At 40.3% G+C, this 15,246-nt stretch overlaps 1 protein-coding gene across 1 annotated transcript in view; it reads right to left on the bottom strand.

Moving 5' to 3' along the window:
• The window catches only part of sorcs3a (sortilin related VPS10 domain containing receptor 3a), a 290,460-nt gene that overhangs the window by 87,759 nt on the left and 187,455 nt on the right, over positions 1–15,246 (bottom strand). The window contains exon 5 of the mRNA XM_088635725.1: positions 11,250–11,323. Coding sequence (XP_088491851.1) covers positions 11,250–11,323 — 74 coding nt within the window. The remainder of the gene's footprint in view (positions 1–11,249; positions 11,324–15,246) is intronic.

The raw sequence follows: 15,246 nt of genomic DNA, 5'->3' as shown, positions 1-15,246 counted from the left end.
GCGTGGCGCTGGGTTGACTTAATAAGAGCTGTCCTCGCCATTCTCCAGGTCCTTCGCAGTTTGGACATATATTGTTGCACTGACGGCACTGCCGTGTCTGGAGGTGTGACAGGGATGAGAGTGGGCTGATAACCTAATGAACAAAGGAAGGGAGAGAGACCTGTGGATGAAGAGGTAAGAGAATTGTGGGCATATTCTGCCCAGGGAAGTAGTGATGACCAATCATCCTGTGAGCTGGAGGTGAAGGCTCTCAAAAAGGTCAGGAGGCTTTGGTTGGTCCTTTCCACCTGACCATTGGCCTCAGGATGATAACCAGAAGTCAAAGATACATGGGTCCCTAGAGCTTGACAGAAAGCCTTCCAAAAGGCAGAGACAAATTGAGGTCCCCTGTCCGAGACAATTCATTTCCTGGGCTGTGAGCAATGCTGGGAGGGGGACAAAATGGGCTGCTTTGGAAAAACGATCGGAGACCACCATGATTACCATATGACCCTGACTGTTAGGAAGGTCCGTAATGAAGTCAACAGCTATGTGGGACCAAGGGCGGTGTGGAATTGGAAGGGGGTAAAGGAGGCCAGCCTTCCTAGAGCACGGAGTCTTGCTCCTGGCACAGACCGGGCAAGCCCGGATGTACTCTGCTGCATCAGATCGCATGGAAGGCCACCAAAAGTCCCTGGTGAGGAGGTCCAGAGTGCGTCTGCATCCAGGGTGGCCAGCAAACCGGGAATCATGCCCTCACTGCAAGACAGCAGAACGCAAGTTGTTTGGGACTAAAAGCTTATCCGGGGGGCAGCACAGAGGAACTGTAGTTCCGTTGAGGGCACGCCTGACCTGATCTTCAATGGAGCAATGAATCGCTGCCACAATTCTGTTGGAAGAGATGATTGGTTCAGGCGTGTAGTCCAGGTCTGGGGGGTCATGGGGCCGAGAGAGTGCATCAGCCCTCCCATTCTTGGAGCCAGGAGTGTAAGTGATAACAAAATTGAAACGAGAGAAGAAAAGTGACCAATGGGCCTGATGCGAGTTGAGGCGCTTGGCAGATAGGACAGGTTCTTATGGTCCGTGATAATGACAAAGCCCCCTCCAGGCAGTGACTCCATTCCTCCAGGGCCAGCTTGATAGCTAGGAGTTCATGATTGCCCACATCGTAGTTCACCTCGGCAGGAGAGAGCTTCTTGGAAAAGAGGTCACATGGATGAGGAAGGTGATCCTCTTCGAGGCGCTGGGAGAGGACTGCACCAACCCCATGGGCCGAGGCGTCAACTTCAACAATGAAAGGCCGAGAGGAATCCGGATGCCGTAGGAGAGGAGCGGAGCTGAAGAGTTGTTTCAAGCGCAGGAATGCCTGGTTAGCCTCCGGATTCCATTTACCCCGGCTAGGTCGGTTGCGGGTCAGAGCCGTGATGGGCGCTACAACGGAGCTAAAGTTCCGGATGAATCGCCTGTAGAAGTTGGCAAAACCTAGAAAGCGTTGGATTTGCTTTAAATTGCGAGGCACAGGCCAATCATTGATAGCCGCGACCTTAGCTGAGTCCATCTTGACTCCAAGGGGAGAAATAATGTAGCCCAGAAAGTGAATCTTAGAAGCATGAAAAATGCATTTCTCGGCTTGGCGTAGAGCTGGTTGTCGATGTGTCTGGACAAGACCTCCTGGACGTGATGGACATGTTCCTGAGGGTAGGCGGAAAAAATGAGGATGTCGTCCAAGTATACCAAAACAAATTTTCCAATAATGTCCCTAAAGATGTCATTTATGAAGGATTAGAAGACTGCCGGGGCATTAGCGAGTCCAAAAGGCATAACCTGATATTCATAGTGGCCGTGCGTGGTCATAAAGGCCATCTTCCACTCATCCCCTTCACGGATCCTGATTAAATTATAAGCCCCCCGTAGATCTAGTTTTGAGAAGATGGATGCTCCACTTAGGGACTCCAGAGCGGCTGGGATTAAAGGCAAGGGGTAGGGATGTTTGACTGTAATGGAGTTCAGGCCTCTGTAGTCAATACACGGCCTCAAGGAGCCGTCCTTCTTCCCTATGAAGAAAAACCCAGCACAGGCTGGGGACGAGGAGGGACGAATAAAACCAGAATTCAGGGCCTCCTTGATATAATCCTGCAGGGCTTCATTCTCTGCCTGAGTGAGAGGGTAGATCCGTCCTTTGGGTGGGAGTGTTCCTGGAAGCAAATCTATTGCACAGTCGCAGGTGCGGTGAGGGGGGAGCGATAGAGCTTTCTGTTTGTCAAAGGCTTGTTTCAGATGCGCATATTGGGGGGAGATAATAGAGTGCTCTTCCAAGGGGTTTACTGCAGCAGCAACCTTGAGTGGAGGACAACAACAGTTGTAACGACAGGCATGGCTCCAGGCAATGATCTCATTCTTGGCCCAGGAGATATGGGGATCATGCTTCTTGAGCCAGGGAAGGCCCAGGATCACAGGGTAAGCAGGGGAATCCAGGAGAAGGAGTGAAATGTCCTCCACGTGAGTGGCACTAACAGTAAGGGATAGGGGAATGGTCTGCCAGGAAATGCGTCCAGGAGCGATCGGTGACCCATCCAAAGTTTGAATGCAGATAGGGGGTGAAAGCGGAGCAAGAGGAATATCCCACTTCTTAGCAAAAGAGGCATCCACAAAGTTCCCAGCTGCCCCTGAATCCACCAAAACCAAAAGGGGAAGGTGCGTGTCCATCCAAGAAATCTCAGCTGGGAATAAAGGCCCTGAAGAGGATTGTGAAAAAACAGCACTACTGAGTCTAACAGTAGGCAGTGGGGGAGCTCGAGGTGGATGTGGGGGTCTCGAAGGACACGTAGCGAGCAGGTGACCCGACGCAGAGCAGTAAAGACACAGCCTCTCCTGACGGCGCCTTTCCTTTTCCTCCAAGGACAGGGGTGCATGTGGCAGGGTGGGTGCCAAGAGGGGAGGACCCATGGGCCGCACAGGTCTGCTTCCTGGGTGTCACTCCGCTCTCTGAAGCCGAATGCGGGTGTCCAATTCAACCACCTGAGCGATAGCCGCCTCTAGAGACCAGGTGGGTAAAGGCATGAGCACCAGGTGGTCCTTTAGATCCTCCGAGAGACCCTTAGAGAAGAGGCAAACCAAAGCTTCAGGGTTCCAGGCAGACTCCGTGGCGAGGGCTTGGAATTCAGCCACATAATCTTGCAGTGGTCTGTGAAGAGAGGAAAGCCGAAGGCAAGTCAAATCCGGGTTGCTTGGAGAAAAACGCGCCTGGAGACGGTCAGCAAAAAGCTGAAAGTCAGAGAATAGCTGATCTCCTCTAGCAAGCAATACTGCTGCCCAATCCAATGTTTTGCCTGTGAGGAAGGAAAGGGCGAATCCGATCTGCTCCCGAGAAGTAGAAAAACGCTCAGGCTGCTCACTAACCAGGTCGCCTGGCTTTTTTCTTCCCCTGTTTCGCCGGCTCCCGCACCGATTCCTGTAAAACGCCTTTTTTGCAAACACCTGCTCCAACCCCCGCGGCCCCGCCCACCACTCCCTCAAGCAATTGCCATCATACTTCTCTGGGAGGACAAATGGTAAAGTTGAGGGAGTGGTGGGCGGGGCCGCGGGGGTTGGAGCAGGTGTTTGCAAAAAAGGCGTTACAGGAATCGATGCGGGAGCCGGCGAAACAGGGGAAGAAAAAAGCCAGGCGACCTGGTTAGTGAGCAGTTGGAGAGAAGATTGAAGCTGGGCGATGGTTTGGGAATGCTGCGGGAGAAGGGAATGAAGGGTCTGTGCGTTTTCGGGATCCATAATCAGGCTCGGTATTCTGTAACGCTGCTCTGTAGAGGTGAAAAGGATCCGATGCAGATGCAGGAGTCGTAGGCAGGTAAGTAAGCGTACAGAGCAAAACCAGGAGCTGAGTCGTAGTCCGAAGGTGAAGGTAGGTCGAGATCCGGTAAAGGCACTGGTGGCGAACAATCCAAAATGTGAGACAGAATCGTGGTCGAAAAGAGAGCTGCAGGGTCAAATCCGAAATAGGCACAGATAGCAAACAATCCAAGGGGCGAGACGAGATCTGAAGTCCGAAGGCAAAAGGGTAGACAGAATTCCAGGAAGGCAAAAGGGTAAGAAACGCTAGGCAGAGCAACAAGAAGAGAACTCAATGCCGAACAACGGGAAGTAGATTAGAATAGTATAAATAACCCGGTGTGCCGCACGGTAGAGCAATTGCAGGTGTGTTAACTCGTGTGGCGGCGCTTGTTAATAGTAATCCACTGCTGGTACTGATTAGCTCGCTTACGCGTTGATCTCTGCTGGCTGGTGGTCGTGACAGATATCAGTGATAAACTGAACACAGTATTCTAAATGAGGGGTTACTAGTACAAAATAAATTTGAGCATTACTTTGAATTCTACATTAGCTACTGCATGTACCCAAACATGTAGAAATAAAACTATCATTTGGTTAAATGGTTCCTTGAAACCATTGCATCTTGCCGTAGTAGGAGTCCTGAGAAGACTGCTGCTGATATTTTGCAATTTTTAATGATTTTGCCACTAAAAGTGCAAGTAAAATCATTACATGCTGTATGATTGCATGGACCATTATAACGGGTTTCACCCAAGCACCTGTCCACTTCACCGAGTGCTCTGAGCCTGGGCACCAAACAGGCAACAGACTGTACCATTCAAGACTCCCTGTTGCTCTTTCACATTCAACTGTGTACACTTCTAATAGAGAGTTAGGCAACCCTAATTCTTGAGAGCTGGGCTCTTGCAAAGGTCAGAGGTAATAATGAACTTGATTAGTTAAATTACTCTAAGTCATTCAGGTTTGCAATGGAATGAAAAACAGAGCTCTAATACCCTTCTCTAATAATTGATACACCACTAACTCCCGTTTACTAGCGGATGCAGGCTCCATGATGGTACTCTTATATGTGCAGCAACAAACTCCATTCCAGCAGAAACAAGATTCAGCCAAACAATTGATTCCTTCTATCCCAGTGATAGAAAGTAGAACAGGTGTTTTTCTTTTTCATTAGGAATAATTAAATACAATATAGTTATTAGTAATGATATTATGTTAGAACAAGCCTGATTTTATTGTTATATCAAAGGGATTGCTGCACTGGCTGTCTGTCATTTGCAAGTTCAGTGAAACATTTTTTTTATCAGTACTGTACAGCTGAGAAACAAATTAGATTTATTTTCCTATGGTGATTCAAGAGCTTGTAGATAGCAGTATCATAACAGTATAAAACAAAAATAATCATCATAAATTGAATGAAGAAACTGTAAGGTCTCTCTTGCAGCAGACTTTCGAATCCATGCTGGACTGTGGGGAGCCTGCAAAGATCTGTGCTGAAAGATAGTGATATTGCACAGTTGTCCCCGAAGAACTCTACAGTAAAGCAAATAATATAAAGGAAACCCATCGAATCAGCATGTAACCAGCATGTTTAGGTAATTATTAAAGAAACCTGTCACAAACAGTTCTTTCCGGGCTCTATGCAGACGACACGATCCGGTTGGTGAGGACACAGTAGGGAGAAAATCATGCAGGAGAAGGGTATGGAGACAGGGGGTGTGTCCAAGGAGTGCAGGTGTCCAGGGGAAGTGAGTCCGCGGCAAACAATCCATATAGAAAATCAAAACGGGTAATCAAGAACAGAGGCAAAAGTCCATGGCCAGGCGATCCATCCGGGGGGATAAGGAACAGGAACCGGGTCGGAACCGACGGGGGGAATCAGGAACAGAAAGTTAAAACCATAACAGAGCAAGACGCAGCAGGACCCCGAAACGGGATTCAATGAGGAACCTCAAGTAATGTCTACATCTGGCTTTTAAGGTGGAACTAAAGAGGGGCTGGAATAAGGGACAGGTGTGGGGAATGAAGTAGAACAAGGAAGGGCTGGAGCGCCCTTAAGAGGATGAGTAGCGATTGTGACAACACCAAATGTTAAATAGACAATATTATTTAAAAAAAAACTAAATAGGAGTATATCACTTGTAGTACTGCCAAGAAAGAGACATTTTTTTCTAAGTCAAAGTCTAATTGAACCCTTATTCAAACATATTCATAAAGTAAAAGGGAATATGAATCTCCCTGTTGCTTACATAACTGTCAATAACCTACCAAATATCTAGGTAATGTAAAATTATTTTTATTTGAATGACTTTTTGTACAGTATTCGTTTTCATAGTGAATGGATATTTAAATTTGAATATATCTGTATTTTATTACATACACACGAGAAAAATATTGTACATTACACGTATGCATATTAACCAGGTTTCATCTAGTTGCAACACTTCATGATAGAGAACTGACAAAGATTTCTTATTCTGCCTTTTTGTGTCTTTAAATAAGCAATATTTGGAGAGAGAGAATTATATATGAGTTGATGGTAAATATACTCTGATAAGATGTTTAAACTGTTACCTTAATCTTTAAACTTGTGGGCTACCATAAGGCATCTAAACAGTATTTTTTTGCTAAAATCGAATATACAGTATATCATTGCAGGGAATTAATCATTCTAAAGCTAATAAACACCTCTACAAAGATCATTAGTTGGGGATCAGTAGATGGGTATTGTGTAAGGGTCTGCTTGTAGCCATTTTTAATACAGCCATTATACACAGCAAATACTGTATGGCCTTTCATTCTAGACTTAATTGGGTTTTCAGAGTACAGTAAGTGTTGAAAGAGTGGAGTGTTCTCTTTGAAGACTGTTTTGTCTTTAGCATAGACTGCTTCAAAACAGTGAAACATAAAGATGAGTACAAAAGTGGAAATAAGTAGAAGTGCATTTAAAACCCTTTTAAAAGAGGCACTTCTTTACAAAGGTTTCTGAGTATTTACACCAAGAATATGAATCCACTTTACACTCAATTACAATGTTTTTGAAGCTGATACCCTGGCTTTCTACAAGAAATAGCTTGGTGAGATCCTCAGATCAGTAAGCTACTGGAAAAAAAAACAACTCAAGCAAATTCATTTTTGATAAATATCATTTAAACAATCTATTAATTTCACTTCTGTTCAGTTTTCATCATTATTAATATTAACCTTTAGATAACTATAATTTTTTATTTGAGGGAAAGTTACTGAATATTGAAAGTACCTATTTAAAGTAATGGCTTGAAAATTGTCCTAAAGCACCCAATCATAGGGGAAATATACAGGTGAGAGATGTACAAGTCACAGAAAAAATACCATTTAATGTAGTTTGGTCTGCTTCAGTTTAGAACTGTATTGATGATTGATCCAACAGATGTAAAAACAATGTAAATTAATCCTTATTGAATGTAATACATACACTAGATATTTATGGATTTAAACCACAGCATGGCAAATCATTTTGTATCATACATCTATTAATCATTTTGGAAGTGGAAAATACTTTTGTCCTACGTACTGTATGGCCACAGATCGGAACACCGCTTATAGCTTTCTCATACTGTTCAATCAGCAGATGGCTAGCAAAATCTGTGTTGGACAGTTTCTTAACCACTTGAATGGTGAAGAAAGTACAACAAATTTTTCTTTGCTTTTTATCAAAATGCAATTCTAAATGGAACAAAAATTAATTTAATGGTGTTTTCTTTTATTTAATCTAATCTAAGGATGCAAATGAGAGGAGGCCACATAGGTTGTAGTTAAATTAATCTAAAATTTTATTTCATCAGTCACTTCTTGAAGGAGCCCAAGCTTAAGGCACTAGTCATATGACATTTTCCATTATGTCCCCTTGTTCTTGTTTTCTAACTCTAAAATAGTCCCTATTGCCTCTATCTATAGCTGTTGGACCACATCTCCTCTCAAACAGTTCTAGACTGAAAGGATTTAATTCTTCATTTGTATATGATAATCTTCAGTGTAGGAGTTGTGTAAATTTACTGGCACATTTTTAATTATTACTCTATAATGTGTGAGTTTACCTTATAGTTTAGCTATAAGGAATTAGTCAACATACAACAAGCGGTCTTCACACAGATTCACAATACATGGAATAAATGTATCAATACATAAAATGTGTACATTAAATCACTAGTTAGCACTCAGTTGAACTAGGACAAAGTCTGATATTCAGGCGTGTCGATGAAAGTCCAACCATATTGCTCTGCTAATCAGGTATATACAGTACGTGATGGTAGCTAGCTGGTCATGAGGTCCCAGTTGTAGACTAGACCTTTTCAGTTCAGAATTCAGAAGGCAGTTTAAGACCCAAAGCTTAGACAGCACTTGTGGCAGTAATTTGGTTATGTTATCAGCCAGCCAACTTGGTTCAACAGAGAGAAGCAAAGTTAGAAGACATGTGCACCGCTTTTTAAGTTGAGAAAAGACAGTGGGTGATTGTTAAGAAGTCACCAAATGGAGTGGGTCTATATGCCCTAAAATTGCCTGGTTGGTTTGTCATCTTTTGGATGCTTGGCCACAACCTGTGACCTGAAGACCAGCATGCATAGATACAGTATGCCTATGGCTCTCTGCCAGACATCCTAGCGCCTGGGGTGGACATCCATAGTGGGAAGTGCTAATACTGGTTGGTGTCATTGTCCTGGACGATGGTGCTTAAAAAGACAACCTCATCTCCCCTACATTCCAGCACATTCTTCTGAGGCTGGGACCACAACACTTAATTCTGTGTCTTATTAATAAGCGTTGCAGCTACACCATGGACCATGTTATTGCTCATCTTTGAACTCTCACACTGTAATTTGTTTTAGCGATATGGTTACCAGAACTAAACACAATATTCTAAATGTCTTGCTTGTGTATTGTAAAGTTTGAGATTTAATGTGATTTAAGAGTTCACTACAAGACTTTCCTTAAAAATAAAATAACCAGTGCCTCATATGTATCCCCTTCATGTAAGAAGTATTCTATATCATATCAGGAGACTTCCTCAGTAAAAATAGTTTTATGTAAACCATGAAACCATGAAATAGGTGGGACAATTAAAAATACAATCCGATTCTGACAAACAAGATGACTTTGGATTTCTGCTAAACTATAATAAAAAGTAAAAGACTTGTTGGAGGTTTCAGATCCAGTGTCTGCTGTTCTAGCTCTGGGGACTCAAAACTAAACTAGGGATTGATACACTCAGACATGGAGCACTGAATCATATTGCCACATCATATACAACAGCTTGACATTACAGCCTGATAAAGACTTAACCTCTCACCAGGAAAGCTGTCAACAACTGTAATAGAAGCTTGAGGGATCGATGGCCCTGGGGACCCTGGAAAAGCACCATGAATTCCTTTAGCATATGAAAAGCATATGACCAGAGTACACTGGCAAACACATTTATTGTATTGTCAATTAGAAACACACTTGCTATGCAGAGCTGAGTTACACCGAACAGCTTAATCCATTTTTATTGATTTGTCTTGTACACTGCTACTCTCTTTTCATTTGGACCCCAAATGCATATCATAAATCTTTAATTTTTTTCTCAATAACTTTCTTGTATGAATAATGTAGAACACTAACCAGAGCTATGTCTACAGAATACTGTTGAAGTACAGTGTTTCAGAAACTAAACAAGACTGGAGGTAATTAATGAAAATGGAAGGCAGTCATACCTAAAATAACTGAGGAAGATTATTTCTTTCTTTCCTAGGCATACTGAAAAAACTAGATATTTAATGATAGCCATGCTCAAATGGCTGGTTAAATGATCTGCACATACAAATCATACACTCAAGCCTCGCACAAAAAATCTCAGAAGCACCTCAGGAAATCATCAATGCATCTACACTACAATAAAGTGTCAGATGGCCAATGAATAAAGTGTTCGTTAGTCCAGGAGTCAATCTGTTTCCTTTCAACAAACTGACAAATCCCCTTCCTTTCAAAACGGAAAAAAAATCGAACTCCATATTGTTCTAACTACAGTAAGTACACTTTTACTAAATATTTCCCAAAGTAGAAATGAGGCTGGACTATTTCCAAACCACAAAATATTTAATCAATAATAACTGTTTAAATAGAACTCTTTCAGTCACATACCTTTTCTTTGTCTTTAATTCCACCAGTCTTTTCCTCAAAGATAAATTCTGCTCTGTTCCATCTCGTTTATTTACCAACTGAGTCTAATCATCCCAGTCTACACCTGTTCTAGGTGTTGGGCTCTCAATCTCCATTTGACTCACTATTCTTGATTCACACAAGAGTCAAAATGGCTTCTTCCTGCGGAAGCATCCCAGGGACACTCAGCTGTAGCGTCCAGTCAGGAATGTGGTTTCCATCACAGAAGCTTTTCAAAGATCATTGTGATTATTTACCAATCTCTGTTTAATCATTCTGTGGAAAAACGCTTACTACAGTTACACAGCAGTGTTGGGTGGAAATCCATGGGTTAAAAGTTCAGTATGTTTCCACACACACAGGATGTATACTGTATACACAGGGCATGTGTTACGGTAGATTTTCAAAAGGCTTTTGCTAAAGTTCTTTTATAAATGTTTTTCCACATGATTGGATTGAGAATTGGTTATAAAATACAAAATAAAGGGTGAATGCTCAAATTAGAGTGATGTACAGTAATTAGTGGAATATCAGAAATTTGTAGTAGTACCATTGCTCTTAATTTCTAAGCATTATGTAGATTCTAGAATTGGTAATAAACTCATAATGTTTTCACATGATACCAAATTAGGATTATTAGCAAACTGTATGGAATAAATGAAATTCAGAAGGATTTAATTAATCTCAAGACTTTGCAAACATCTGGCAATGTGTTTAATGTGAACAAGTGCTCAGTTTTGCATGCAGGTACTGTAATAAACACCTTAACTATAAATACAAAATGGAAAACACTGAGCTAAAAATGCGACTCATGAAAAAAAATAGGTGACACAACACTTACATCTTCTAGAAAATGTGGGGAGCAATTTAAAAGGCAAACAAAAAGCCAGCATGCAGTATTTCTCAGAAATATTCTCTGTAATGTACTAAGCAATGCTACAGAGGCACTGACTATAACTGTAAATTTTGGAACTCTGATGTTTTTACAATGACATTTTTTCCTTGACACTAATACTTTTTGTAACCCCGTGAGTGAAGAAAAAAAACATTATTCAAGTCATATACTTGGTTTACACGTGCTATGACACTCCCCATGACAGGTATACTGAAAATGGTTGGTATTTTGATTTCCTGTATAAACACTCAGAGAACATTTGAATTTGAAAAAGCAAGTAAACAGTTCAAAAGATCTGTTAAAATAAGGAAAGAATGAAAATAGGACCACCAACTCTATACAATACAACAAAAATGCAATGTTTCAGACTCACCAGTAAAATCTGTTTGGAGTCACATGCTCATGAACCAGTTGCCACTTTCGTCCAAAGTCCAAAGAGCTGTACAACTGTTGAAAAGAAAAAAAATAGGCCAAAATTGTTTTATTGATAAACTCAAGTTTAAATACTGACCTTTCCAAACAATGCATTTTTTGTCTGGAAAATATATCTTATTTCAATACATAAAAATACAGAATGTATACAGTATTGGTACAGTATTTATCTGAGTATTTTGTATGCTGGATTAATAGTGTGCATCTTGTGACAAAGGATCCCAGCTGGTCCTAGTTATGCCTTGGTTTCCCTACTCTAAATCTTCTTTTTTTCATATGCTATACTTTTGCTTCATTGAGCAGCCAGAATAAAAGCATCCTGTAAGTAACAGAGGAAAGGTACTTGAAAGTATACTTTCACACAACCTAATGTTAAACTAGGGTAAGCTATATATTAATAGTCTTTACTCATGAATTATCATTGAATTTTAAATAAACCGGTCACTCTTTTTCCATACAAGTGTATAACTTCATCAAAATGCTTCTCTCCTAAAGTTAATGTTCTCAGTGCCTGAAAATGGCCCAGGTTGAAATTTGCTACTGACAGGTTTTGAGATTTGTACCTAATCCTTAAAGTTTGTTTAAAATTTACTGTACTTATTTTATGTATGTTTTTAAACATCACAATCAAAACAAAGAACAAGAAATTCATTTAAAGGAACTTAATGCTTAATGCTACAGTCCAACTCATTTTAATGTGGAATGGGAAGAAGAGGTCTCCATTATGAGGTACTGTCAGTATCTCTGTGTTTAACCATAGGAAGTTCAGTAAGATTACAAATAAGAAGGGGATCACTCAGCCCATCAGGCTTGTTTGGTTGCTAGTGGCAAACAGCTACAGATGCAGCCATTCAAAATGCGCGGTAAAAACCCGCGGTACGGTAACCTACCCACAAGCCACCGCGGGGCACCGGAGCATACCGCAGGGCAAGTGATTGGCTGGCCAAAATGACCGACAGGGGCACTCGTGGTGCATTGGTTGGTAGTGCAAAGATTGAATCATTTAATGTCTTTACTGTGCACATTTTAATCCGCTTAGTTTTGAATATTTATATGGATTTTACCACTAAAGGGAAATTTTAGTAGCTGAGCATAAAAAGAAGAGGAGCATAACGCATCTGAAGGTCATAAACGATATTAATTTAAAACATTACTGTATGTATGTAAACTGTACTGTGTATGGCTGGTCTTGGTAGTTTAAAGAAAAAATACACACCAGTCTTCCATTTCTCCCTAAACATTTTAAGCATGAAAGTTTTATGAAACGGTACCCAAATATGCGATTGCTGTATAGAATGAATTTTAATTAAAAAAAAATATTTAACACGAACATTAAGCTGTTTACATCTTCCGCCTGAGAACAGTCACCCGTTGCTACCCAACGCAGAATGGTGATTGGCTGACACCATCTGACACCCCTCTGATTGGAGAAAAAAGACGTGCTGGCGTGCTATACCAGGAAGAGGATTCTTTCCATTCAAAACGTGTATTTTAAAAGTTTAAGAAGTAAAAACCTTACAGCGTACACAGATTTCTAAACTGATCAGGATCGTTATCTTTGTCTTATGCATAATAATGTTCACCGCTCTGTCCAGCAAATTAATAATAAACTTTATTTTATATAGCGTTTTAAACGAATAAGTAATTAGATTGCTCATAAACCTAATCACTTGCTTTTTCTTTTTATTTAGGCTCAGATTACAACTATAGATCGAATTATTAATAACCATAATAACAACCAACCAACAAAAACAACCATATAAACATAATGGTGGTGCTGGACCTTCCAGTTTTATTTATTTATTTTTTAATCGCGTAACATAAACATATTACCGTATGCAAACTGTACTGTATACAATATGTACATGTATATTTAATGTCTTAACTGTGCCCGTTTAAGTATTGAATATTCATATCTAATTTTACCACTGAAGGGAAATCTTAACATAAACATACAGTATATGGCTGGTCTCGGTACTTTAAAGAAAAAAATACACACCGGTATTCCATTTCTCCCTAAACATTGTAAGCTTCGAAGTCTTTAACTAACGTGATACCGGAGTCAACAAGCATACTTTTAGAATTTGATTAAAAGGGAATATAATATGGAATCGCGTATCTCAAGAAATTAATAACGATATAATTATATTCATGTTGCAAAAGAACTGCAACGGACATAAAAACTCCCTTGCATGGTTTCATTACGACCAGAATCGGTCTTGAGATATTTTTAACTTGATTTACAGTATTTGAGAGGTATGTCTTAACACCGATACTACAGTGCTTAAGTACTGCTCACGTATATGTTTCTAGGTTTATATTATGCATTTCATACGGTCAAATTACTTTTGAGCAATAAGAAGCGAGAAACGGTATGCGTTTTACTTTCGTTTTGTGCTGGGACCCGTGGATTGATTAGAGATATCAAGTACATACAAGTCATTTTTTAAATGTTGTAGTTCGTCTTGAAAAAATGTTACGAGTACATCATCTATCAACAATTACACAGGTTCTGTTTCCATATTGCGGATTTTGGTTACGTAATATTATTTTCTAGATTTCACGTTGTGAATATGATGGGATGTCTGATGGGATGTTTCTAAAAATCCATCCTCTGTAAAACGTCTTCTCCAGTTGTCCTGCATATGTATTCGCTAATGAAGCTGTGTGTTCTGAGCCTAGATCTCTACATTTCTGTATGAACCAGCTTAGAGGGCTAAAGACAGCTTGTGTTTAAATTGAGTGTAAGGCAATTTATGCTTCTAAAGTCATGGTCAGCATTTACCTTTGTACTGTGTTGTAAACTTGTTCTGTGCCAAGTCACATTATTTTATAGCGTTTTTAAAGCGTTATCAAATACGGTGTTACTGTAGTTTACTGAGTCCCATGTCACATGGTCTGTGATTGAAACCTGTAAAACCGGTTTAATTCGTCACAGCCAGCACTCTTCAGGTGTGAGAGTCTTCTGCTCAGAATGAAACGCTAAAATGTTTGTGTATATTCTAATGGTAGTGGGGGCGGGGTGTGTGGGAATAAGTTTGGTTGAAACATTTTCTCTGAAAGCATTTTCTTCTTGTAACCGATCTTGTTACAGCATGTTACAGTTTACTATTATTAACCATATTAATTTTAAGTGCTTAATGTAAAATCTTGTAAAAATATATTTTCATTGTTCAAATATACATTAAGTCTGACTATCATATAATAAGTTAAATACAAAACTAAAGAAAAAATAGGGTTAAATATAATTCAAAATATTTTGCTAACAATGTTAACTGTTTATGAATAATAAAATGTATTAACTAAGGAGTAGGATGGCACAGTTGTTAGTATGTTTTTTGTTTTTTTTTAACCCAATCTCCGGGAAACCATTAGTACGATGGTGAATCGGAGATTCTCAACCCTTGCTGCGTACGACTGGAAAAGAATTCGTGATCGGATCAACGAAATGCTTCGTAGGAGGAGGCAGTCTTTTCCTCTTGTCTAACAGTCTGTCCACAAACAAAACATTCCTGTTAGACAAGAGGAATTGAAAAAAAAACAATGTTGTCAATGAAAACCGGTGTGTGTGTCTCTCCCTGCTGGATGTCCCTCTCACAAACTGCTGAATGAATAAAATAATTTTATTGAAAACGAGTTTGCGATTGTCTGGTCTTTAAATTCTGTAGATACGCGATTCCATATTATATTCCCTTTTAATCAAATTCTAAAAGTATGCTTGTTGACTCCGGTATCGCGTTAGTTAAAGACTTCGATGCTTAAAATGTTTAGGGAGAAATGGAATACTGGTGTGTATGTTTTCTTTAAAGTACCGAGACCAGCCATATACTGTATGTTTAAGTTCCAAAATTAATATCGTTTATGGGCTTCACACGCGTTGCAGTATGCTCAGGCACTAAGTAAAAGGAGATGCTTCGTATTGCTTGACTAATTTTAAA

This window comes from Lepisosteus platostomus, chromosome 6, assembly GCF_059453375.1.
Source record: "Lepisosteus platostomus isolate fLepPlt1 chromosome 6, fLepPlt1.hap1, whole genome shotgun sequence".
Classification (NCBI taxonomy): domain Eukaryota; kingdom Metazoa; phylum Chordata; class Actinopteri; order Semionotiformes; family Lepisosteidae; genus Lepisosteus; species Lepisosteus platostomus.
Note: the sequence above shows the minus strand (reverse complement) of the source record. Positions and strands in the feature narration are given on the sequence as shown.